General features: G+C 34.7%; 1 protein-coding gene across 1 annotated transcript in view; it reads left to right on the top strand.

Moving 5' to 3' along the window:
- Window positions 1-26,055, top strand: part of CSMD3 (CUB and Sushi multiple domains 3) — a 779,390-nt gene that overhangs the window by 422,320 nt on the left and 331,015 nt on the right. The window contains exons 14-16 of the mRNA XM_036436812.2: window positions 19,437-19,619; window positions 22,227-22,553; window positions 25,454-25,648. Of these exons, the coding sequence (XP_036292705.1) occupies window positions 19,437-19,619; window positions 22,227-22,553; window positions 25,454-25,648 (705 nt within the window). The remainder of the gene's footprint in view (window positions 1-19,436; window positions 19,620-22,226; window positions 22,554-25,453; window positions 25,649-26,055) is intronic.

The raw sequence follows: 26,055 nt of genomic DNA, 5'->3' as shown, positions 1-26,055 counted from the left end.
TGTCTATCACGTAACTATCATCCATTATTAACCAGTGTGAATGCCTTTTGTTTTTATGATTAAAAACAAAAACACAACAAACAAACAAACAAACAAAACAAGAAGAAAATGCTTATAGGAAAGGAAATTAGCACTACACTAGATAATTCCAAATTGATGTCAAGACAGTCTAGAAAATATGTCACATTTTCTTTTCTTTTTTTAATATATTTTATTGATTTTTCACAGAGAGGAAGGGAAAAGGATAAATAGCTAGAAACATCAATGAGAGAGAAACATTGAACAGCTGTCTCCTACCGGCGATGTACCCGCAGCCGATGTACATGCCCTTGGCCGGAATTGAACCTCGGACCTTTTAGTCCACAGACTGATGCTCTATCCATTGAGCCAAACCGGTTTCAGTGATAAGTCACATTTTCAATACTAAGATTTAATTAACTGATCTATTCAAAGTCACTTTGTTTGTTTGTTGATGATATGACTTCACATATAGTGAATCCACAATTTAAATGATTTAAAAATACCATTTGGAAGCCAACAGTATTTCACTGTTGCATTTCATTTTGAATAAGATTGGCTGCAGTGTACTTATTTCAGAAAAGTAATATAAAGTAGACTAATGCTATATAATCAACCCTGGGTCACAAAAATCATGTGTTGTGAAATAACAAATATACAATGGTATTAGTGTGAAAATGGAAACAATTAGTTTTGATTTTATCCTTTTTAATTATACTTATTGGCTGATGGTAAGCATTTTTTAAAAAGCCAATTTTAAAACTATGAAGGAAAATTATGCCATTTCTACTGAAGTCATTAAGAATCTTGAAGCATTATGTAACATTCTCCAAGTTTAAATGCTCAATCATCCCCTTTGTGAGTTTAATTCAACAGAAAATATCTTGTTCACATGTTAAACAGAGTTGGAAAGAAACCACAGAGGATTATGATTACTCAATAAAAGAGATCCTTTATGTTTATGTTGCTTTGCTCAGAATCTCATATCTGTAGCACTACATCCAATTAATTATATTCAGTTGGTAGAAAATCAGATGCAGGACACAATTTATCTCTTTGACAAATTGTTGCTGCTGGTTTTATATAGGGCCTTAACACAGTGTAAGAAAACTTTCTATAAATAAAATGATTATTGGTAATTATACATTTTTATAGTTTTGGCTTTGATTCAATATGTATGTTGAATTAAAAAAAGAGCATATTTAACAGCATATGAAACTACTTAATGAAATCTGTATTTATGGGGTTTAGGAATGCCTAAAGAATGATGCTAAACCAATTAAGTAGCACAGTCCTTGTGCCTTTAATTCTTTATTTATTTATTTATTTAGTCATAAATTAAATTGAGGAATAAAATGAGATTCAAATAGCCATTTTGTCTTGAATTTTATCCTCATTGGTTCTTGTCTTTATCCATTTGATGTAGTGTCATCTTCTTGTCTGATGTTGTTTATTAAATTTAATACCATACATCAATTATCAAATCACTCAATCACTCGTATCTGCATCATTTACTATAATTTAAAGAGGGTTCTATGGTATTTGGATTACTCAATCACTTTATTATCTTAATTATGCAAATAATGGCATGGGATAAAGAAGAATTTCAAGATAGTAAGGACTAAAATCCTTGTTAGTTAGATGAGCAATGCTCCCCCTTCCAAAATACAATCTGAATCTAATTAATATCTTATGACATCAATAGCAATTATATTGCTGGTGTACCAGTATACTGGTGTACCATATACTGGTGTACCATACTTACAAAGATGCATGACCCTTTCTCTATCTGCAGCTTCTCAAACTACCTCCCTGCCTTAGTCCATTCCGTCTGTTAGAATGAAAATACCACAGAATGAGGAGTTTATAAATAAAAGACATTTATTTATCACAGTTTTGGAAGTTCAAGATCATAGCACTGGTAAATCTGATATCTGATGAAAGCTTCCTCCCAGTTTGCAAATTTCTCTCTGTGTTTTCACATGGCATAAGGAGCAGGGGAGTGGTTCTCTGAGGTGGCCTTTATAAGAAGACAAATCACATTCATGAGGATTCCATCTTTATGGCTTAATCACCTCCCTAGAGCCCCTCCTCGTAATGCCATCACTTTGGGGATTAGAATTTCACATTCGTACACTAATAAAATTATCTTGAGTATTGACCCAACTCATAGCCAATGGCTAACTACTAAGAATGTACTTTAAACCTAAGAGGAAGCAGAGATGATATGCCAGTTAGTATCATTGGCCTCATCTACCTAAACAGTAATTCTATAATTGCTATTGATGTCTCTCAGTAAGAAGTAGCCTGCATACTCAGAACAATAATACACAATCTGCAATGTTACATTTCTTCTTTCCTGCCCAAGTCTCATTTCACTGGTTAAAACTTAATAAGAAATAAATGTTTAGTGAATTAAAATCCAAATTAACTGGAATTTTAAACCTTATATAACAGTTAATTGGAAATAAATGCTTTGGATCTTTTTTCCTTTGTTCTAAATTAGGTAAGATATTTTGAGGTACTACATCTCGATGTTACAAAAGCAAATAAAAGCAGTTGCTGGTCAATTACCCTTTTAATTTATAGAAAATAAAATAAAAAACAAAATAGACTTCAGTTGAGTTAGGAACTAATTTGTTTAAATATGTTTTGTAAAAATGGTTTAGATCCAATAGATTTATATTTAATCAGCTTCCATTTGAATTGCTCTGGGATAAGTGAAGGAACTAATCAGCATTCACGAGTTTCCCATTAGAGTTAGTCTTATGTTAGTTGACATTAATTTTTTGCCATACTTATTGCTATTAAATAGATCTACACAGATATTCAAATCTTTACCTATTGATGGTGCCCTCCTGTTTGTAGAAATAAAACAGCAATGCTTTTATTTAGAGCCTCCACTAAAATACTAAACCCACTGCATCTAGCTTGCTCCAGAATGTTGCTCCAGCCAATCTTCCCTCTTTCTCCTGCAGAAACTTTCTATCTGTATAGACTTATCCCCTTAATCATACAAACAGGGATAAATGGTAATGTAAAAAAGGAAAGAAAGAAAGAAGAAAAGGGGAAAGTAAGTTACTTTGACCCTGATTCTCCTGCTAGCTATTACCACATATCTTTGCTTCTCTTTGCTACAAAATTTCTCAGCAGAATTGTTTAATTTTGCTTATCTTTGATTTGTCTTTTCCCACAGACCATTTTTTTTCAGACAATTGTTTTCTACCATGGTGGTATTAAAACTTATCTTGTCCATGTAAAAAATAACCTCCACATTTCTAAGTCTGGTAGTTCATTCTCTACACATCTTACTTGACAAATCAGCAGTAATTAACTCAGCATGAATTTTTGCACTTGTATTCCAGAGCACTGCACTTTGTGTTTTTCTCCTACCCCACTTTCTCCTCCCCTGCCCAGTCACTTAATGCTTGCAGCCCTTAGTCCTCTTCTCTTCTATAACTCATCCCCTCAGTGGTTCCATCTGGTGGTACATTGTAAATACCATCCATATGTTACTGAACATTTACATTGCCAACTACCACTAGAGATCCAGAAATTCAATTGCTTTCTTGATATTTCCACTTTGATAGCTAACAGATTTCCCAAACTCAAACTGAACTGATTTTCTACCAAACTGTTTTACCTATAGTCTTTTCCATCTCAGTTGATGGCAATTTAATCCTTCCTTACTAAGATCAAAATGATTGGAGACATCATTGATTAACTACCTTCTCTCATCGTCCCACCTTATCTCATCTTTGTGATTTTAAGTAAAATATCCAAACTACAGAATTATCAAAGGGGAGCTTTAAACCTAGATAACTAGACTCCAAAGCCTATGCTTCTAAACTCTGTTTCCTTCCACATTAATATCAGCTCGTTATTGCATCTAAACCACTGTAGCAACGTGGGTTGAACTCTTAAAAAAAAAAAAAAGGCTCCTCATAATACTCATAGAGAATAATGCCCTTACTTCTTGACAAGAAGGAAAAATTGTTGTTGGCATTTGATGTTTAGAATTTATCATACACTTTAATGAAATATATCAACTAAGCCATTTGCTGCCTTCATGAGTGGGAGATATGACTTGGCAAGTCTGATATACTCACCATGAGATCTAGAAAATACAGATTGAAATGCCTGTGAGAAAGGTACTGACATGTTTGACCCATTGGTTGCACATGACAGAATAACTCCTTTATTAGGAAATAGGGAGAGCACATGTTCTGTCACCATTGACAAGAAAAGTCATGAGAAAAATGAGTGCTCGTCATTTTTTTGTTGAGATTTGTAATATCAGTGTTCCTTTTTTTTACTCTCTGTGTTAATAGTTCTACATGCTTAAGTTAATGATTATCGTATTTCTGGATTTTCAGATTTAAAACTGATAATTTAACTTTACATTGTACATATGCATTGACAGATAATTTATTTTTTGTTACCCATCAACAAATGGTTAAGTAACCTGCTTGTCACTTACAAAATATGTCATCTGAATTTTTTATCACTAACTTGGGTCTCTATTTTAGACTATTATATTGTATATATTCAGAGACATACAGAAGAAAATGTGTTTTGATTTTTTATGTTCAGCTAGAAATGAATCATTTTAATATTATTTAAATTATGACATCTGTTTTATTTTGATTACTATTAATATGCATACTAATAATATTTTTAGGTTATATGACTTATTTTAATAATGACATATATTTTATGACTTATTTTAAGTGAGTGGTTTGTTTTTTTTATTTTTATTTAAAAAAATTTAACTGAAAGACATCTAGGAAGAATGATAAAAGAGGAACTGATATACTGTTCACTAGTTTTCAAGATTTTGACATATTGATATACATTGTCTCGCTCTACACACAAACACACACATGACTTTATTTCCTTTCTTTATTTTAATGAAAATATGGGAAAGTAAGATACAGAGAGAACACTTCTAACTTACTATTGACATTTCACCATATGCATGGGAACTGGCTGTCATAGGCCTTCTTCCAATGTTAAAGCACAATGGGATCACAGGTGAATTGGGGAATTGAAGTAGACTTTATAGAAAGTGTAATAATAGAATCATTTACAATGAAGGATGATGATATATTCCAAACTGATCATTTCAGAATAGTAAAGTCATATAAACTTCCCTTGGATTGTTCTCTCTCCACTTCCATATTATTTAATAGAATTTTGATAAATATATATATATGTATATATATATATATATATATATATATATATATATATATATATATATATATATAAATACACACACACACACATTAGAATATTACCTATATTTACATTACCTGTTTGAAATCTAGACTTTGAGCTTCTCAACCAACATTTTTTTTTTCCTGGTAAGAATCTGTGCTTGGTACATAGTTTCAGGGAATGCTTATTGCATAAATTGCCCACAGTCTGGGAAGGGAATGAGCTACTTAGTTGAACTATAAGCATCTCAGTTCAGAACTTGTTCTGTAGGTGGATAGAGTTCTTTGTGTGTATTTGGGATTGACATTGACCTTGAGCTTTTTAAAATATAAATGTTTAGAAAATTATTTTATAAGTGAACTAAGTAATACTTGGCTTTTTATTGTATATGGTTTTAAGGTCTTATGAAGAATAATTTTGGGAAAAGTGCTCTCTAGCCATTTTAAATAGAAAGGGCTAATTTTTGTTTTGTTTTGTTTTTGTTTTTATGAAGTTGTTAGAAGGCCAGACGAGCTGGTTCTAGATCTGGTTTCCATGAGAGACTTCCAGAACAATGGCAAGAAACAAACTGACAAATGGATGCTATCTCTACCACAGTCAGGAGGGTGGGAAGTCAGAAAGTTCACATGGTTGTCAACAAGGCTTCCTTTCAGGAATCAGTGCCTTTGAAGTCATGACTGGACAATGGGGTTCAACTTTAGGGAAACCCAAGTTCGTGCTTGCCTTCATGGACAGAAAGCACAGGGAAGATGAGCAGATGGGTTCTGTCTCTCTGACTTTTCAAATCTCACCTTAATACACCTACCTAACTATATGTAATTCACCTCGAGAATGCTACCTGCAAAGGACTTTAAATCTTATTAATTCCATTTAGTCCTTTACTTTTCTTTCCTTGTATTCTTTGGGGCCTTGCTATATTGTCAACCTTCCTGCCTTAAATTATAATATCTTTCTGGAAAATAAACATTACTTTTACATTATATAATCATACTTCTAATTTTCTTCCATATATATATGTATGTATAAATTTTCTTTCACATTAAATTTGATATAATTAATATGGTTATAACACATCTGATTACTTAATTTCTTATATTTTGATATCAGAATAACATCTCCATCAAATTTTAAAAGATACTTTAGAAGGATAATTTCTGCTCCATTAAGAGGTATTCAGCCCTGGCCAGTGTATGTCAGTTGGTTGGAGCATTGTCTCATACAACAAAAAGTGGAAGGTTTGATTCTGGTCAGGGCACATACTCAGGTTACAGATTCAATCCCCAGTAAGGCACATACAGGAGGCAACCGATCCATCTTTTTATCTCTTCCTCTATTTCTCTCTCTCTTCTTCTTCTTCTCTCTAGTATTAATTAAGAAAAGAAAAAAATATGAGGGAAAGGCATTTAGTTATAAATCTTTTTTTCCCAATAGCAATAACATTAATACTAATCTTATAAATAGATTTATATTTGCCTTTAAGAACTGTTTAAATTGCCTACTGTGCCCCATGCACTGTGTTAATGAAATAGATGAATAAAAAGATGAAATAGGCAAGGTTCCCAGAAAAGTGGGGTCAGTTACATCTAAATAGGTCATTTTAATACATACACTTAGCATTTAGAGCAAACTGGAATGATTTGCTAAAAATGGGGGTACAATAAAAGCTGCCTGAAATGATGCCTTATATAAAAGTCTTGAAGAATGAGTAGGAGTTTTCAAGGTGAAGTAGGGAAAAGTCTGAATTCCAAACATGCGAATGAAATTAAGTTTTGTTATATGAGCCTTTTCTCTGTTGCATTGCTATGTATATGACTGTCATCCCATGTCACCAAGTCCACAGGCCTCAAGGGCATCGGGACAGGAGTTACTAAGGTAGTAATGCAAACAGAAGAGGATAGCTCAGGTTTTGCCTACCCCAGTGTGATTTTGAGTTGAGTTGAGAAAATAGTCTTGAAATCCAGGTTCTGTCAAAGAGAAAAATACATTTTATAAATGGTTCAATTATGAATCCTATCACCACAGAGCTTCCTCCATAGTTTATAGAGATGCCCGTGTAAATGTGCGCAAGTTAGATTTTCAGACTCATTACAATAGAGGAGAAGAATATGAAGTAGAGAAATAAAAAGCTTAAAGCCAGCACCATCATCAGCTGGAGGAATTGTGGGGGGAAAGGAAGGCTATGCCTCAATGACAGAGTAATAACCAGCTTTCCAAGTGCTGAGTTGGATGAGAAATCTTCAGGCCAGAGTGAATCCAACTTCCCTTTGCCTAGGTATGGGAGAAACTTCAGACTGTTTTTTTCTGGTTTTGTTTCACACAGTCTGGCCTGTGTGGGGATGCAGTACCTCCTACTGCCCCAGTGAATACACGCAGAACTCTTAATAATTCTAATGGCTGGACCCACAGAGACCCAAGTTAAAAGCTGCAAAGCCAGATACCTTGAGAGCAAATGGCCAGATTCTTTGAATGCCCAAAATTCTAGACTAGAATAATTTTACCTGAAAACTCACCAAGCCAATTAAGATATTAAGCCAATGACTCTTCATCAGTGACAACAAAACTATCAAGGGACATAGGACAGTTACTGGCCTCCTTAGTCTTGTTAGTCTTTTTTAATCTTTTTTTTTAAATCCTCATTTGAAGATATTTTTCCTATTGATTTTTAAAAGATAATAATTTTATTTATTTATATTTAAATATATTTTTATTTATTTCAGAGAGGAAAGGAGAGAGGGAGAGAGAGATAGAAACATCAGTGATAACAGAATCAATGATAGGCTGCCTCCTGCATGCCCCACACTGGGGATCAAGCCTGTAATCCAGGCATGTGCCCTGTCCGGGAATCAAATGGTAACCTCCTTGTTCACAAGTCAACACTCAATTACTGAGCTATGTCGGCTGGGCCCTATTGTTTTTTTTGAAAATGGAAGGAGGGAAGGAGGGAGAGATAGACGGAGACATATTGATGTGAAAGAGATATATTGATGGCCCAGACCAGGGATTAGGATATAACCTACAAGCCATGTACATGCCCTTGACCAGGAATGGGACCCAAGACCCTTCTGTACATGGACTGATGCTCTAACCACTGAACACATCAGCCAGGGTTTGCTAGTCTTTTTTATGTTACTTAGGCCCACCCCTTTATGTAACCACTTTGAAGAAGAGCAGGAGAAGATACAAAATTTACATAAATTAGCCTCTTAAACTGTAATATGTTTAATAGAACTGAGATCTGTTTAATAGAAAGTAACTGAGTTTCCTAAAGAGATTACTTAAAATATTGGATTAGTCTACAATTACCAAATTGAACTACAATTGGTTTTTCCTCCACCAACTTGAAAAAAACATTTTTATTTCTTTATGTTTTATTATTTTAATAAAATGACATTTTACTGAGAATCCTGCTTTGCTGACAAAGCTACCTTTCAATTGTTGGTCATGTAAGCTCACAGTTTAAACCCTGAGAATGCCTGGGGTGGTAGACATGAGTGGCACAAGCTTTCTCTTTTTTCTTTCTTGTTTTTCATCTGAAGCGTACAGCACCACTGACTTGTTCCCAGAATCACACATTTTACTTCTAACCCCAACTTCACTTTCTAAGATCAAAATATTTCCCATGAGTCAGCAGAGGTTCAAAAATCAGTTTCTCAATAATTGTTGTCACTCTTCTCTCTCCCCTCAGGCCTCTGCACACAATTTTTCTCTCCTTCATTCCTGTCTTCATTCCTGATATATATATATCAATCCACAGAGGCACACAGACCACCTGTCACATAATAGTCAGACATGATGTCCTAAATCAGTTTTTTTGTTCTAGAATGCCTTGATATACAAGTAGTAAATAACTATTTTTTTAAATGATGGAGATAATATGTCATACTTTTGTTTATGATATCTCTCTGTAAATCTAATATAGCACCTATTCATAAATCCAGATCATGATGCTTGGGATTAGTGCAGTTGCAAATAATTAGTGTAGAGTTTCTAATGAGGTCTGGCTTTGATTTCTAACTTTCCTACCTCTGATTTCCCTCATGAGTCATTAAAACAAAGGAGAAAATAACACTTCCCATTTGCTGGGTCCCAGGCATATGAAGATAATCTAGAAATGTTTACTACTCAAGGAGTCCACAGTCCATTGAACTAGTTCAGCTGCTCCTATTTTTTTCTCTCTCATTATTTTTTTTTTTCCTATTTCTCAGAGCCTAGATTTTGTCTAAATATTTTGAGATGTACTGCATTCTCAGTGCTGGTGTGGTCTCCACTTAATGTAATTCTGGCTTATGTTAGGGCATTTCAAGGAAAATCTCCTCAGGAAGGCTAAAAAAAAATGTATATATATATATTTTTTTCTTTTCTTTTTTAAATTTTTAATTTTTCCAGAATTTAAATTACAATAGATATACAATATTGTATTAGTTTCAGACGTACACCATAGTGATTAGACATTTAGGTGCCTTATGAAGTGATCCCCCCAATAAATCTAGTATTTATCTGACACCATACATGGTGTATTATTATATTTATTGGCTATATTCCCTATACTGTGCCTTACATTTTTATGACTAGTTTTACAGCTGGCAATTTGTACTTTTTATTTGTAAAATACATTCTATATCTTATTCAGGTTTTTTTTTTATAACTTAATGAGAAGTTACTTGATGATTAAAATTCACAACATGCAAGAAGATAACTTGCAAGAAGTTATATAATCATTCAAATTCAAACTAAGGTATCTATGATTGATATAGGGTCCTCTTCAGAAAATAAAATTTTATTCAGCACAGAGCCCCTGGAAACTGAAATACAGCCAGATACAATGAAATAGTGCTTATTATAGTAGCCCTAAAAACCTAAATTAAGTGAAGAAACCAGATCCAAAGAGCTTATGCTATATTTATTTGTTATTTTCATATTTCTCACCAGTGCTTCAAAAAGCCTAATTAAATGCTGTGTTTATCTTCTTGAGGAAATTCAATTCATCTAAGATACTTCCCTCCAACCCACAATGACTAGCTCAACAAATATGGGAGCTCAATACCTGTTTCTTAGATTGAAAAAGTCATATGAATAGAGCCAGAGCTTAATTCCATAAAGGCCTAAGTCTGTAGCAGTGTTATTATTTTTAAAACAGAAGGCATATTCTGCTCACTTGTTGCACTCTGGCTTTCTCAATGTAGTCTTTTTGAAATAATATGAGTGGTTGATTTTTCTTGTTTTATAGATGTGCCTTCAAATAATTATAACTCCTTTTTACCACCTGGTAGATATAGTAAGAGCAATAATGTTTAAATGTTTTTAATGGCTGCTCTTAGACTCCTAGCAGTTATGGTTCTTTCAAAAGAAAAATCCATTTACTTTGATTGGTATTACAGTTCAAAAAATATTGATCTACCCCGCTTGCAACCTCTTTTAAACAGGTAGCTATAGAGATTTAGACAAAAATCTATATTTCACTTTGTTTTTTCATTTAAGGTACTTCAACGGAAAATGTTTAACGAATAGACAGGTTAAGTGAAGCTTCAAGTGAACAATGCTATGTTGAGTCTTCTTATAAAAAGGCATTCTTCCTAATACTTTCATTTTTACTACTCCATTATTAGACTATACGTTTGTAAGGGAGTAGGGTCATGTCTCCTGATTGACTCTTTATTAAGTTTAGTTCATTTTACACAAGATTGGTGTGCCTGCTGTCTGTGGAGTATTTATTGGCTATGCATTATTAGAATGCTTTATCAATGGCCTATGTCTGCTTAGAATAAAGTCAAAGGTTTTTTTTATATAATACTCAAGGGCATCCCACATCTCCCCAACCTCATCTCGTACCTCACTCTCATTGCACCCAAATTCCAGCAGTACTGAGCTACTTTCACTTCTCTGAATTGTGGCCTTGTACAGTATCATCCCTTTGGTCAAACTGTTCCTTCTACCTGAAATATCAAAAACTACCACATACCCTATACCCAACCCCTTCACCACACACATTCATGAAAATCTGCCCAAACTTATTTTATGTTTCAGTTTATAAAATCTTTTTTTGCCTTTCTATTTCTAAGCAGGATTGCTCATTTCCTTCTCAGGTTTCCTTTCTATCTTATTCTAAAACTACAGTATCTGTAATACTTTCATGTATTGTATCTGCATACTTAGAAAGCAATCATATATACTGTCTTTAGTCTATATTCCCAACATTTAGAATGTAGTACAATTTCAAGACATCTTTTTTTTAATAGAAATACTAATAGATGATTGAATGGATGTATAAATGCGTAAGATCACTGTATCTGAAAAAAAATGATAATGAAATTATCTATAGTTAGCTGGCTTATTCATTGATGTCTCATTGGTATGAGATTTTTACAGGAAAAATGCTCTTGAGCATTTATTCCTGGGTATCCAAGTCTCAATCAGCCCTCCATATTGTCCTTTTGTCATGGACACTGTACCCTAATCCCAAACTGAAGGGAAATGCTAAGGAGGTTGTTGAAGGATCTTAAATATATATATATATAGTAGGTCAATTTTTAAGGATACTACCTCAGGGCAAGTCAAGAAGGTGGAGTGACATGTCATTTGACATTTTATATGGAAAATAGCCTTTAAGTCAGAATCCATAGGAAATGCATTCAACTTCTCAAATTATCTTGGATTTGAGATTTGAGTTTTAAAACATAGTATAGGTGTTGTTCGGAATATAATCTCCTCTCTTTCTCTTAAAAAAATGTGTGCCAAGAAATTAAAACATATATTTAATACATCTATTTGGCAGCTATTATAGACTGTTTTTTAAGAACTGGAACTATTGACATACACCCTTTTGTAGTTATACTTCATGGCAAACCTCTTGGTACACAGTGCACAGTTGGTTCTTTGTAAATAATGAGCTAAGTTTATTTATTAAGTATTTTTAAGTTGGTAAAAATAGCCTTCAGATTCCCAGAAATAAAGTACTTTATCATCACCAGGAAGTGATTTGGGGGGTTTTAAAAAACTTAATTTCTACCAGATTCCATTAAATTGTTTTGGACAATTGAACCAATTTATATATGAGGAAACTATTGAGTTAGCATTAGTTTTGTTTTTTTTTAATTTTAGAGTTATTACATTATGGTATATTCTGAACTGTTGTGAAATTTTAATAAATATGTTATGAATAATAATTTAGATACCTACTTTTGTACAATATTTATGTTTAACTAAATTATAAGATAACTAATGAGATTGAATACTCTTAGTTCCACTCTCCTGTATTCCAATATGTTCTCTTGAGAAAAAAAGAGGGTAGAGTTATAATTGTTGAGTAGGATCTTACATAAGACCCCAGGAAACTCATGGCCAAAAGTCTGATAATTACTGTGTTGGAGGAAAATACTATGTAATCCAAATTCATAGTTTGTATGCCTATCAAATTAGTCCACTTGGGCTGCTATAACAAAATACAAAGACTGGGTAATTCATTTATTTCTGACATCTGGAGGCTTGAAGTCAAAGAGCATGGTGCTAACAGGTTGACTGCCTGGTGGGAGTTATCTCTCTGAATTATAACTAGCACCTTCTGACTGTGTCCTCACATGGTGGAAGGGGACAGTGGCTCTCTCTGGAACCTCTTTAAGATCATTAATCCCATCTATGAGACTCTGACCTCTTGATCTAATCACCTCTCAAGGGATCCAACTCCTAATATCATCTGAATTTGGAGGGAACACTTTCAGACCATGGCACCTACAAAGGCTAGGCAACTATTTTTTTGTAGGTCCCTCAGTTACTCTCTAAATTTGAGACTTGGACTGACTGAGATGATGGAATATAAATGATTTGCAAAAACAAATAAATACAACAATAAGAAACAAATCCAAGTTAATGGTATGCCAAATCAATAAAAGGACAATATGCTAATTAGACTGGGAGACCTTCCAGACATCCTCAGGACAAAGCCATGGTGTTGGGGCTGAAGCAGAGGTGGTTAGGGGAAATCAGGGCAGGAGGGGAGGGCAGTTGGGGGTGATCAGGCTGGCAGGGGGGCCAATTAGGGATAAGCAGGCTATCAGAGAAGGACAGTGTGGGGGCAAGCAGGCAGGCAGAGTGGGGGTAGTTGGGGCTGAGCAGGCTGGCAGGGTGGGGGCTGTGGGGTGATCAGGCTGGCATGGGCAGACAATTAGGGGTGAGCAGGCTGGAAGGGGGGGCAGTTGGGGGGAGCAGGCCGGCATGCAGAGTGGTTAGGGGCAGGGGTGATCAGGTAGGCAGGCAGGCAGCTGAGTGATTAGGAGCCATAGAGATCAGGCCTAAACTGGCAGTCAGATACCCCCCCAAGGGGCCCCAGATTGAAGAGGGTGCAGGCTGGGCTGAGGAACACCCCCCCCCCCCCGCCCTGCACAAATTTTATGCACTGGGCCACTAGTTACATTATATTTAGCACCAAAAAAAGCAAATTTTTTTTTTATAACAAAGAGTTCTTAATTCTATTAAACATATTAACATATTCAATAATTTTTTAGTTGAAATGTGATTAAGAATTGGGGTAGGGCTTTTGTTTGTGAGTGCCTTTATTTGCTACATGTCTGAAGAGCATATAATTTAAGTGCTGACTGCAGAGGTCAGTGCTTTCTATACCAGCTCAGTGAAAAGGTCCACTTTGGGAATGTTGTTTCAGGGGATATTTCCAGCATTCGGAATTTTGCATATTTTTCATTAAATGCTTGTGCAAAGTCTGAAGCTTTTTAAATGTCAGTGTTTTCATCATGATTATAAAAACACTTTACACATTTATTATTATAAATATGTCCTTTATCACTTTTCCTAGGAATTTATAGACATCCCTCTCAAAATACCTTAGAATGTTGACTGTAGTCTCATTTGTCTGAGATGCTTGAAGGTGAAATAGAGTTTAACTCACAAGGTCTTTTCTAGCTGCAAGATTCAATATTCCACAACCTTTGTAAGCCCGTTGCTAAGGTAATAAGATTCTCAAGAGGCTTCTTAACATTAAGAATCAGCAAAACTGCAAGTTTCACAGATCACTTTCTTTTAACCTACACAGTTTCTCTGCGAGGTATTTGAATTAAGTGTCAACTGTTGTCAAGTCAGAGATTGATCAATAAGAATTTCTGTGTCAAAATGGGCGAAATGTTAGTCTTTGGCTGGAAATCTGATTGCATTTAAAATTAAAGCTTATTACTTTAGGCATCAAGGATCAAAGTTAGTTGGTCACTAAAAAAAAAGGCGTTGAAAGAGTCCTGTTGTACAAATTTCAGCCACTGTCATTTAAACCTGTATTTTCAATTTTGTTCTCAGTTCACTGCAGGAGAGCCTTCCCACTAGTCTTCTTATATTTCCTCTAATCTCCAATCTCACTTATTTTAGTACCTCTTCCTCAGCTTCTGGTTTCTTTGCCCCTACAGCAGGGAAGAAAAAGAGCAGAACCAGTTGCTATCCCTTGAGCCCCAACCTCTGACTCTGCAAATGGCTACTCACTTTGTTTCCTATTTAGTTGTGAATGGCACATAGTATTTACCTGACTAGTGGCCCTGGGCACAACATTTGTGCACATTAAATGGGAATTAGTGAGAGGAAATATTTTAATATTGCTATTTGCCCTTTCTTTATAATAGAAGTGTCAGAGATTAGAGAAAATTATTAAAATGTATATGAAAATCTCCCTCCTCTCAGAGTCTGGGCTTCGCCGCAGGACCCTGAGTCAATTCCCCGCCCACGTGCATGTACCTTGGAATCATGCAAGATCCTGACCCATCTGGTTCCGTTCCTGTGAAGCCCTGCAGGGTGGGGGCTCAGCCTCTGGTCCCCCATGAAGCCCCACCGGGCAGGGGGCACAACCTCAAGTCCCCAGTCAAGCCCTGCCAGACGGGGAGTGCAGCCTCAGGCCTGGTTCCGGGTGGGTGCACGGCCTCAGGTCCCCTGATCCTGGAACTGGGGGGCACAGCCTCAGGTCTGCTGGCCACTGCACAAGGGCATGATGATCATTTGCATATTATCTCTTTATTACATAGGATTCCCAATAGAGGCAACTCTTGTTAAAGGAATCTCAACCCCATCTTAGGTTCTAAAAAGGAATAAAATATTATAAATAAAGTCAAGTATCAGTATGTGTTTAACTGAGATTTCAATGGTAAATTATATTGTATTAGTCAGGGACACTGCAGGTAACAAATGGCACCCTCGCACTGGGTGTGTATGGGCAGAGCTTAAGGGAATTAACAAGGGGCTCTACAGTACTCCTGGCTACTGATAGTAGGGAGTCCTTATCATCCTCAGGAATGAGAACCTCAGCTCTCAGAGGGCAGCTGTAAGGAGAAGGCTGCCTGAAATAAACTTGGCTTTCAGTAAAGGGTGATCCAGCAGAGAAGAAATTGGGCGGTGGTGGGGAGAGGAGAGGGAAATTCCTTACTGCACTCTTCCCCTGACCTCTGGCCAGCGCCACCTCTTTCCTGACCACCCATTGCACACACAGGAAGTGCACACACAGGAAGTGCACACACAGGAAGTCGGGTAGCACAGGAGCCTATTAATGGGTCCATATGGGTCAGCCTTTACCCCCGTCCTTGGGGTTGGAGTAACAAAAAGGGCAGAAAAGGGCTCAGAATGATTCTTGAAGGGAAAACAGAAAATACCCACCACACAAATCCTACAATAATGATAGCACTATGAAATGTAAAGTATTCAAAAGTTGTAACTGTGTCATTCTATGATTTTTTGTCTATGTAGTTCTGTATACCTACACACATTTTAGACGTCTTATATTGCTTACTAGTAGAACCACATACTTTTATATGCTTATTCTTTATTGCCGTTCTTCCTTCTTTTGTCTATTCTGCAGCTGTTTTTGGAGAGGGTATAATGCTTAAGAATTCATATTCTGGAACCATAACATCTGGGTTCCAATCCATTTCTGCCACTTACAATGTGAGACTTTAGGCAAGCTATTCCACTGAGTCCTCATAAGGCTGTGTGCATGTAGCAGAGCAGCCTCTTAGGGAAACTGTGGAGGAAGATAAAGCTTCCAGCAATTCGGTGGTGTCAAATCTGCCTCCTGGCCATTGTACCAGTGGTTGCTCCATACACCAGTCCTGCAGGGGCTTCAGACAACTGGTAGTGTTAGGAGAGAAGCCAAAAGAAGTGGTCATGAGGCTCTGTGTGCCACCTTGCACTCATTAGAAGCTAGTCACTAATGCTGACCAGAGAGAGGAGAAGCTGAGCCCACCTTCAGATAGGAGGAACAGTAAAGGATTTGCAGACATGATTTAAAACCACCAAAGAGCCCTCTGAGGGCAAGATACAAACATAATGATTCATTCATCACTCCCAAGTACTGTTTGATTGTCAGCAAAGCAAAGACTCTCATACAACAGCCATCCAAATTAGGAAATCAACATCAGTACAACACTACCAAATACTTCACGAACTCCATTCAAATTTCTCTACCCAAAAATGTCTCTTTCCTTCCTTGTCAGGATTCAACCCATGGAACTTTATTGAATTTGCTTGTCATGTCTCTTTCATTTTGTTCAATTTGTTTTTTCAGTTTTTTCCTGTCTGTCATGACCATGACAGCTTTAAAAGTACAAGCCTTTCAGCCTATAATACGCCTCTGAATCTGGGTCTGTCCAGTCCTTCATACACAGACTTAGGCCATTCATTTTAGGCAAAAATGATGCTCATCTTAGTGTATCATGCATGAGGCAAACAATGGTAGGATATTCCACACTGGTTATGTGATCCTTGTAAAATTAGTGTCTCTTGGGTTTTCCCATGGTACCATCACCATTTTCACTTTTGTGATTGATAAGTGTTTTTACAGAAAAGTAATCCAAAATTATGTCAATATCTTGTTTTTGTTTATTTATTTTTATTTTCTCAAACCATTATTATTTTTAATAAAATTGTAATTGATTTCAGAGAGGAAGGAAGAGGGAGAGAGAGAAGAGGATGAGAAAGAATCAGTGATTGGCTCCTCCTACACATCCCCTACTGATTAGCATGTGCCATGACTGGGAATCCTCCTGGTTCATAGGTTGATGCTTAACCATTGACCCACACTGGCTGGACTCAAATTATTATTTTAAATTTATCTTTATTGTTGAAAGTATTACAGATGTTCCCTTTTCCCCCACTCACCTCTCTCCTGCCCACTCTCATCCCCTCCCAGGGCCTTCACCACACTAGTTTCTTGCTTTTAATCAAACATTCACCCCCAAATCCAAAATCACTATCATGGCTACCAAAGGTATATTTTCATTTTTAAATGTTATTCTATATGGAGACAGAGTTTTGTCTCCTGTTTAGTTATATTGATATGGATTTATGAATTTAAATTGTACTCAATTAGTAGTAATCTGTCATTACATTGTTGGTTAAACTGCCTCAGAATGGTGATAGAGTCCCTCAAGCTTGTTTCTCTGCCTTTTGATACGTCCCATCATTCTTCAAGCATGTCGCTGTTGTTCTCTGACAGAACAAGGTGTTCCAGTCTCATCTTGTTCTTCTCAGAAGCAGCCTTCGTGGTCCCTTTTAGTGAAAAATCATATCGAGATCAAGATTTGAACATTCAATATAGTTGTTAGTATAGGGATATATTGCTTTTAGGACTCTTAGTAGATATAGCTAGAAAATACACATATATATGTGTGTATTTTTGATATGTATGTATTTTTATACACATACTAATGTCTAGATCTATCATCTTTTTATCTGTCTATGTTTATATTTTAAACATGAGTTTCCAGCAATTCACCCAATTTTAGTTCAATCACCTTAGGATGCTTTATAGCCTTCTTTTTCCCCCACATTCCTTTGTTGATAGTGAAGCTTTTGGCTACCATTATTATTTTTTAAAATATATTTTTATTGATTTTAGAGAGGAAGGGAAAGGGAGTGATATAAAAATAGCAATGATGAGAGAGAATTGTTGATCAGCTGCCTCCTGCACGCTCCCTACTGGAGACTGATTCCACAATCTGGGCATGTGCCTTGACCAGGAATTGAACTTTGACCTCCAGGGTCAACTACTGAGCCACACCGGCCTGGCTGGCTACCCTTATTTTTAATGTATTTGTGATTTGCTCAACTCCTTCACATGTAATCAATTCCCTAACATTACTGGCTGTTTCCTTGGCCTAGCTTCTACTTGCTTGGCTCTTAGCTACACCATCATCTACTTGACGTCAAGACATCTTCAACCTTTGGTGCCACCATCACTGCCTCTGCTATAGGCTGAAAATGTGTGACCCTCCAAAATTCATATCTTGAAACCTAATTTTCAACGTGTTGGTATCTGGGGAAAATACATATGTACAGGACAGAGCAAAAGTAGGTTTACAGTTGTTCGTATGGAAAATAATATTGTACAATAATTAGTAAATAAAAAGGATAAACTTTGTCTCACATGTGTGCAACTGTAAAACTACTTTTTGCCTCACTCTATGTATGTGTGTATGGATGAGTATATGTACATTACAGATAGAAAATCTGAATTGTTTAAAAATATATTTTTATTGGTTTTTAGAGAGAGGAAAGGACGGGGTAGAAACAAACATCAATGAGAGAGGAAGTTATTGATTGGTTGTCTCCTGCATGGCCTGGGGATCAAGCCTGCAAGAAGCTACAACCTCTTGGTTTCTGGATTACAATCAACCACTGAGCCCCACCAGCTGGGTCAGAAAATCTGAATATTGCCGAAATCGGTTTGGCTCAGTGGATAGTGTCAGCCTGCATACTGAAAGGTTCCAGGTTCGATTCTGGTCAAGGGCATGTACCTTGGTTGTGGGCACATCCCCAGTGGGGGGTTTGTAGGAAGCAGCTGATAGATGATTCTCTCTCATCGATGTTTCTAACTCTCTATCCCTCTCTCTTCCTCTCTGGAAAAAAAAAAATCAATAAAATATATTTAAAAAAGAAAAAGAAAATCTGAATCTTGTCATAACCGTCCTGTTTGGAACAGAGACAATCGCTCTGATGACCTCAGTTTCCCCCAAATCAGAGAAATACACTATTTCCTACAGGTAATTTTATCAAAACATGTCCGTAAGAATAGCAAAAAAAATTATAATAATATCAGAAACTTTTCATCTTTTTCTCTGAAATATCTTAGCTAGATAGAGTGTACATATACTAACTAACCTGGATGTATGGATATCAAATGCCTGAAGCCCATGGAAAGTGACTTTAATCTTCTACTTTTACAGAAATTGAAAAAGAAAGCTGTGGCGATCCTGGTACACCTTTGTATGGAATTAGAGAAGGCGATGGATTTTCTAACCGTGATGTTTTAAGGTTCGAATGCCAGTTTGGGTTTGAATTAATAGGAGAAAAATCCATTGTTTGTCAAGAGAATAACCAATGGTCTGCAAACATACCCATCTGTATCTGTGAGTACCAAATGCTTTCTCCCAGATAGCATATGTTACCCTGTCCTTGCATAAAATTGTTTTTGTAATTAATTTCAAAGAGCTGGAACCGTGTAATTATTTTTGAATGAGTAGCACTCTGTGATACTATCTTTAACAAGTGTGTTTATGCCAAATTATAAATTTCATTACAGATTTAAATAAAGTTAACAAAGTTTACTTGGGTAATTGCAAAGTATATATTATATGTTCTCATAACACTTTATACTTTATAGATAGCATACTTATTATGGAAATTATACATCTGAACTAATTCTAGTAAACTAATTTATTTTCACAAGATAGTATATGCTTAGTTGCATATACTATCATAAAATATTTAAAGCTTATATTTTGTGTATAATGCCTTAATTTATTTTTGCTTGTAGATGCTCACATTAATGCATATCTATGTGTCATTTATTTATATTGCACAGAATAAAATTCATTAATGTTTATGAAATATAGTATGCTTGGATTATAATAAAGTATTTTTTAAAAATACATTAAAATATTCCAATTTAACTGCAATAAAAATATAATCTGTATCGTATACTGAGGCACATTTAGGTTCAATTAAATACTGTCTTCATTACCAACAAATACAACTTGCCAGGTGTGATTGCAATATTCAAATTTTTGAATTTTAGTTTTGAATATTCCCAAATGAAAGCATATAAGCCAATAATTATAAAAGTAAAAGTAATTTTTTCTAGCTTTTAAATATGGCTTTTAATTTATATTCAATTTATTATATTAATGCTTTTTATTTGTGAAATCCTCTATTTCTTGCACAGACATTAGCACAAACCTTACTTCAATATTTCCTTTTTTTTTTTTAAAGACCTACATTTTATCTGATTATAATATATGCTTTAAAATACCAAGATTGGCTGTGGATAATGGAAACCCGGAAAATGAAACCAAGGATTTCTCTCTATCTTTCTGATGAAATTAGAGTGGTAGATTTTGGACAGCTCTTGCTCCAAATGGGGATCATTTAGATGACAGATTGACAAACTAGGGACTGTGGCCAAATCTAGCCTGAATCCTGGTTTTGTAAATAAAGTTTTATGGGAACATAACCACTTTCACTTACCTGTTGCCCATGGCTGCTTTCCTGTTTTCAGTGGCAGAGTTAAGTAGTTACAAAGGAGACCATGGGGATTGTATAGACAAGGCATTTACTCTCTGTCCCTTCACAAAAGAAGTTGGCTGACCTTAATTTAGATCAAGGCTATAGAATCAAAGAAGTCAGGATGCAGGCAGGTAAGACTGAGAAAAGCTAACAAAAAGTAATAGGGAACTGTAGTGCATTAGTGAAGTTAGAACTCCACATTTTGTCCCCTCAAGTGTGAAATATGATGAATTCAAAGGTGATTTTACTTTATTTTTTTAGACATAAGAAAAGAATAAACCAAACACTTTTGCAGTCTGTATTCAGTCCAGTGCTTCTCAGTTTCCAAGTCTTGGTTTTAACTTCTAACATAATTCCATACAGAAAAAGCAAATTGAAGTTAGATAGTGTATATAAAAATGACAAATTTTATAATTTATATATTTTGATTATTCTTTTTGCATACTTTATATAATCTATATACATTTAGGCATAAATTCATCTTTTTATTTCTTTAGAGAGATAGAAAATTGGTCATTTTTCCATCAAATAAGAAAGGTAAAATAGACCCTTTTATGCTGGTCGGGGTATTGTATTCACTAATATGTTTGTTACATTTCAGTATAAATTAATACAATTTTCTAGGCAGAAATTTAGCAAACTATTTCAAAGCATTTTTACCCTTTGTAAATAAAATTTGGTGCAAAATTGCATGAATTCAATTTTGTTAAAAACATGTAATAAAAACTGAAAGAAAATGCATCATTATGTTAACTGATTTTCTTGGTGTGATCATTTACTTTTCTATTTTTTTAATCCTCCTTTTGCTTTTGCTTTCTAAGTATTCTATGTGAACCTTTCAGTCAGATATTTTTAAAAGTTAGAAAAAGAAAACTGGAGGTAGGTGGGTACTTTAACTTAGTATGGTGTAGAGTTTACTTGTTTTTCCAGTGCTAGCCACAGCGGTGGTGATTAAAAAGTTAATGAATTTCCTTATTTATGTTATAAACTTCAGAGCATCCCTTGGCCATTGTAGGAATGAAACTGACCAATCCCATTCTTATTACAATTTTTCTCTGGGCTACATCGTGCCATTTCTATTAATATTCACATAATATTTTGTTGTTTTAATCATTCATAAGCATATTGCTTTCTATAACATTTCAACATATTTCTCTAATATTATTTTTAAGTACAGGACCAAAATTGTGTAGCATTCTAATACAAACATGATAAATGTCTAAATAAATAACTGTTATTGCTTCAATTATATTTTTGCGCATATTTAGGCATACAGTCATCTAGTTTCCATTTCTGATATGTAAAAAGGTAACTTTTATTTTCTGTCTTATAAAGTATTTTAAATTGTTAGTATTTTTCAAGCATAATTGATTATCATAATCGTAGGATAGGGCAATGTAAGGTAAAATATGACTTTTTAACATTTATTCTATTTTGTAATCTTTTAACAGTCCCTTGCCTCTCTAACTTTACTGCGCCAATGGGAACAGTCCTTTCTCCTGATTACCCAGAAGGATATGGAAATAATTTGAACTGCATCTGGACAATAATCTCTGACCCGGGCAGTCGGATCCACCTTTCTTTTAATGACTTTGACCTGGAATCTCAGTTTGACTTCCTGGCTGTTAAAGACGGTGACTCTCCAGATTCCCCAATTCTTGGAACTTTTACTGGAGCTGAGGTGCCCTCCCATCTCACTAGTAACAGTCACATCCTGAGGTTGGAATTTCAAGCTGACCACTCCATGTCAGGGCGTGGCTTCAACATCACTTATAACAGTAAGTTTATGTTTTCCAAATGACATATTTCTACAAAGTTCAGCTAGACAGGAATCGTGCAAACCAGCTCTCTTCTTCCACAGATGAGGAAAATTGAACAAGTTATACACATACTTAGACCAGGGATGTTCATTTGGTCCTGATGGCCTACCATATTTTACTCCCTGTTGTGTATGAGAGGCCTGCTATTAAGGGAATATGTTTCAAATATCATTGTTATATCCGCCAATATGTTAACTGATTTTAGTGTCTTATAAGTATAACCTCAAACCTACCATATATCACAAGTTTTGCTCTGTTATTAAAAGGGAGATAGAACTTTCTTTAAGATATTTATAAATCAATAGGAGACATCAACAAATAATAACAGCCCAGAATTATAATTCCAAAGACAAAGTCACATGACAGGAAGCACCACAATGCAGGAAATCGTTAATTTAGGGGTAGCAGACCATTGAGCAGATTTGACAAAGCCACCAAGGAGGAAAAATACCAGCTCTTAAAAATTAAAAATATGAGCTTTAAAGGGAAACTATGCAGCTTCAAGTACTGGCTTGTCTACATATTCAGGTTTAATAACTGAGATTCAGTCCCTGTCACTGAAACCCTTCAGGATCTAAAGAAGATGATGAATGTAAATAACTGAGAGTATATGGAATTTAATAAATTATCAATAACATCATCTCTTACTGTTTAGTTGGCTTTTGACTCTTACCTTGACATTTGATAGTTTATTATTTTGTTTATTATATTGCTCTAGATTTGAAATGTATTTGGGGTTATTTAGCTATTGTCTATCACTCATTCTTGTATTTCAAAACAATGTATATTATTTTTCTGAAAAAATAATGGCATAGATATAACCAAAGGATGAATTACATAAAGGGAAAACTATCTTAGTAGGTTAATAGTCTTAGATACTAACACTTCTGTTTGTAAATGTTTTACCTGAAGCTATAGAATACTAGTGATTTTCCTTAAAACTACCACAATTAACCAATTTAACAAATTGATATTTATGAGTCATTTAACAGTAGGATTTAGTTTTCTGCTCTTGACAAAAGAATTGAACCCTTTACCTACAGCCCTGTCCATTCCATTCTGAGATTTGGCATTTAGTAATAAAACAGTTATTGTCTTTTCACAGTGTCACTAGTGGTGAATACTGTTGCTAATAAGTATCAACATGTAATTGCACAACATTAAATTGGTAATGATGTGTGTCATAGAGACTTGCCATTTATAATTGTTGCTTCATCCTGAAGTCCTTTTTGAAATAAATTATATATAGATATATAGACATAGATATAGATATATAGATATATAGATAGATATATAGATAGATATATAGATAGATGTATAGATAGATATATAGATAGATATATAGATAAATGCATACACAGTTCTGGTTATCCAAAAATGTATATACAGTTTTAATAGCTGATAGCTCAATTTTGAAGATGAAATGCATTTTAATAAACAGTGTCTTTATAACTATTCAAAGTGTGTGTATACGTTTTATGGTATCTCTTATATTAATAATTTTCAGTTTGTCTTAAATGAGTATTTTTAATTTCAATGTTTTCGTATCTTCAGGGTGTCATAGAAATATGGCTCCTTGTTCCCTGTTTTATTTATCTAGTAGATAACTTAATTCAGCATATGTAAATTCTTATATTTAATGTTTACTACTGAAATTTTTATTTATTCCTGAAAAATGTCCATCAAGAATTTTGTATAGGAGCAACTATACAAAACATTATAGAATTTAATGTTGTTTTACTTAAAAATGAGAATGGGTAGTAAAATTATATAATTCTTGAACAATATCAAAGTGATGATTAGTGAAAATATTTAAAATAACTGCATGTACTTATGTAGTCTAAATATAATGTGAAATTATAAACCCTATGTAAATGTGTTTTTTTTACATTTAACTTAGCTGCATTAAATATTCTTTCATTTATATTATAAAAGTTTAAAAATTTATAGTACATATTGGGTCATTCAGATAAGAAAGGAGAAAAATTTGTAGTCATGCAATCTATAATCCTGAGAAATTTAAAGAAACACATTGTCATTCCACTTCTGCTACTTGCTGGGACTGAGCTAAAAAATACACACTCTGGGAGATACAAGGTACAAGGTAAAATAGGATATTGGTTCTGAATTCAAGAACTCGTATTCTCTTGAGAGACAGACATATAACCCAAGATATAATACGTTGAGAAAAAATGAAAATCACACCAGCAGATACATTTCAGTCCTGTCTTAGATCTGAGGCAAGTTCGTTAGCCTTTTCTGAATCTCTCAAAGTAGTGATACTTTGCTCCCCAGGCATTCTAAATGCAAAATGAGATAATACCATTTCTAAGACTCCTATCATAGTGCCTAAAACATGGTAATTACAAAGAATGATCTCTTTTCCCTTTTCCTAGTTGGCAGAAGATGGGTGATATACAGCAATGATAAAGAACTTTAAAACCTTCATGCTAGATTGAAACATTTCACTTTAATTCCCACAATGAGATGATCCCTTCATTCCAAACAGTGGCTCATAAGAGAAGTCTGCGATGGTATAGAGTTACCGTGTTCTGTATTCACATTTGTTGGAATTCTGACCAGCTTTTACTGAAAAGTTTTGCATAGACTAAGCCTAATAGTGTCCAGAAATAAGCAGAAACAGTTCTATTTTGAAATCTTGTGAAACTAATATGTTAAAGCCATCACTACTACTACACATCACAGATTAGGCACAGGAGAGCCTCCAATATTTATTTATTTATTTATTTATTTATTTATTTATTTATTTATTTATAGATATGAACGTACTTTTTTAATAATCACTTTTTCATGCTCCAGAAAAATTTTTCTCATGTTGTTTGTTTTGTTTTCTCAAGCATTTGGACATAATGAGTGCCCTGATCCTGGAATACCAATCAACGCAAGGCGGTTTGGGGACAACTTTCAATTGGGCAGTTCGATTTCAGTCATTTGTGAAGAAGGATTTATTAAAACCCAGGGAACGGAGACAATTACATGTATTCTCATGGATGGAAAAGTGATGTGGAGTGGACCAATTCCAAGGTGTGGAGGTAAGCACAATGGCCAATATAACCCCATCACGATTATGCACTAGAGACAGTAATAGGAAATGCATTGTTCTACCAGAACTGTTGTGGTCATTTTCTTGAAATGTGAGTTTTGTACATTATACATAGAGTAATTAAATAAGTTACACTTTTCATTTTCCATGTTAAAATGATTTTACAGACATTTTAGAAGTTTCCTTTAAAAAGAGCTCTTAAGAAAAGATATACATTAATAAATGGTAAATATTGATTGCATGTGCAAATTCTCTTTAGTATACTTTATAGCGATAGTATACTACACTTTATATAGTTCTATTTATTATTTTTGGTGTTTTAACCATTTTGGTATAAACTTAATTAATTTTTTAAAATATGATATTATTAGTTAGAATAAATTATGCTAATGCAGC

The sequence above is a fragment of the Pipistrellus kuhlii genome, unplaced genomic scaffold (genome assembly GCF_014108245.1).
Source record: "Pipistrellus kuhlii isolate mPipKuh1 unplaced genomic scaffold, mPipKuh1.p scaffold_m20_p_14, whole genome shotgun sequence".
Classification (NCBI taxonomy): domain Eukaryota; kingdom Metazoa; phylum Chordata; class Mammalia; order Chiroptera; family Vespertilionidae; genus Pipistrellus; species Pipistrellus kuhlii.
The sequence above is the reverse complement of the archived record's forward strand: the minus strand, read 5'-3'. Positions and strand labels throughout refer to the sequence as shown.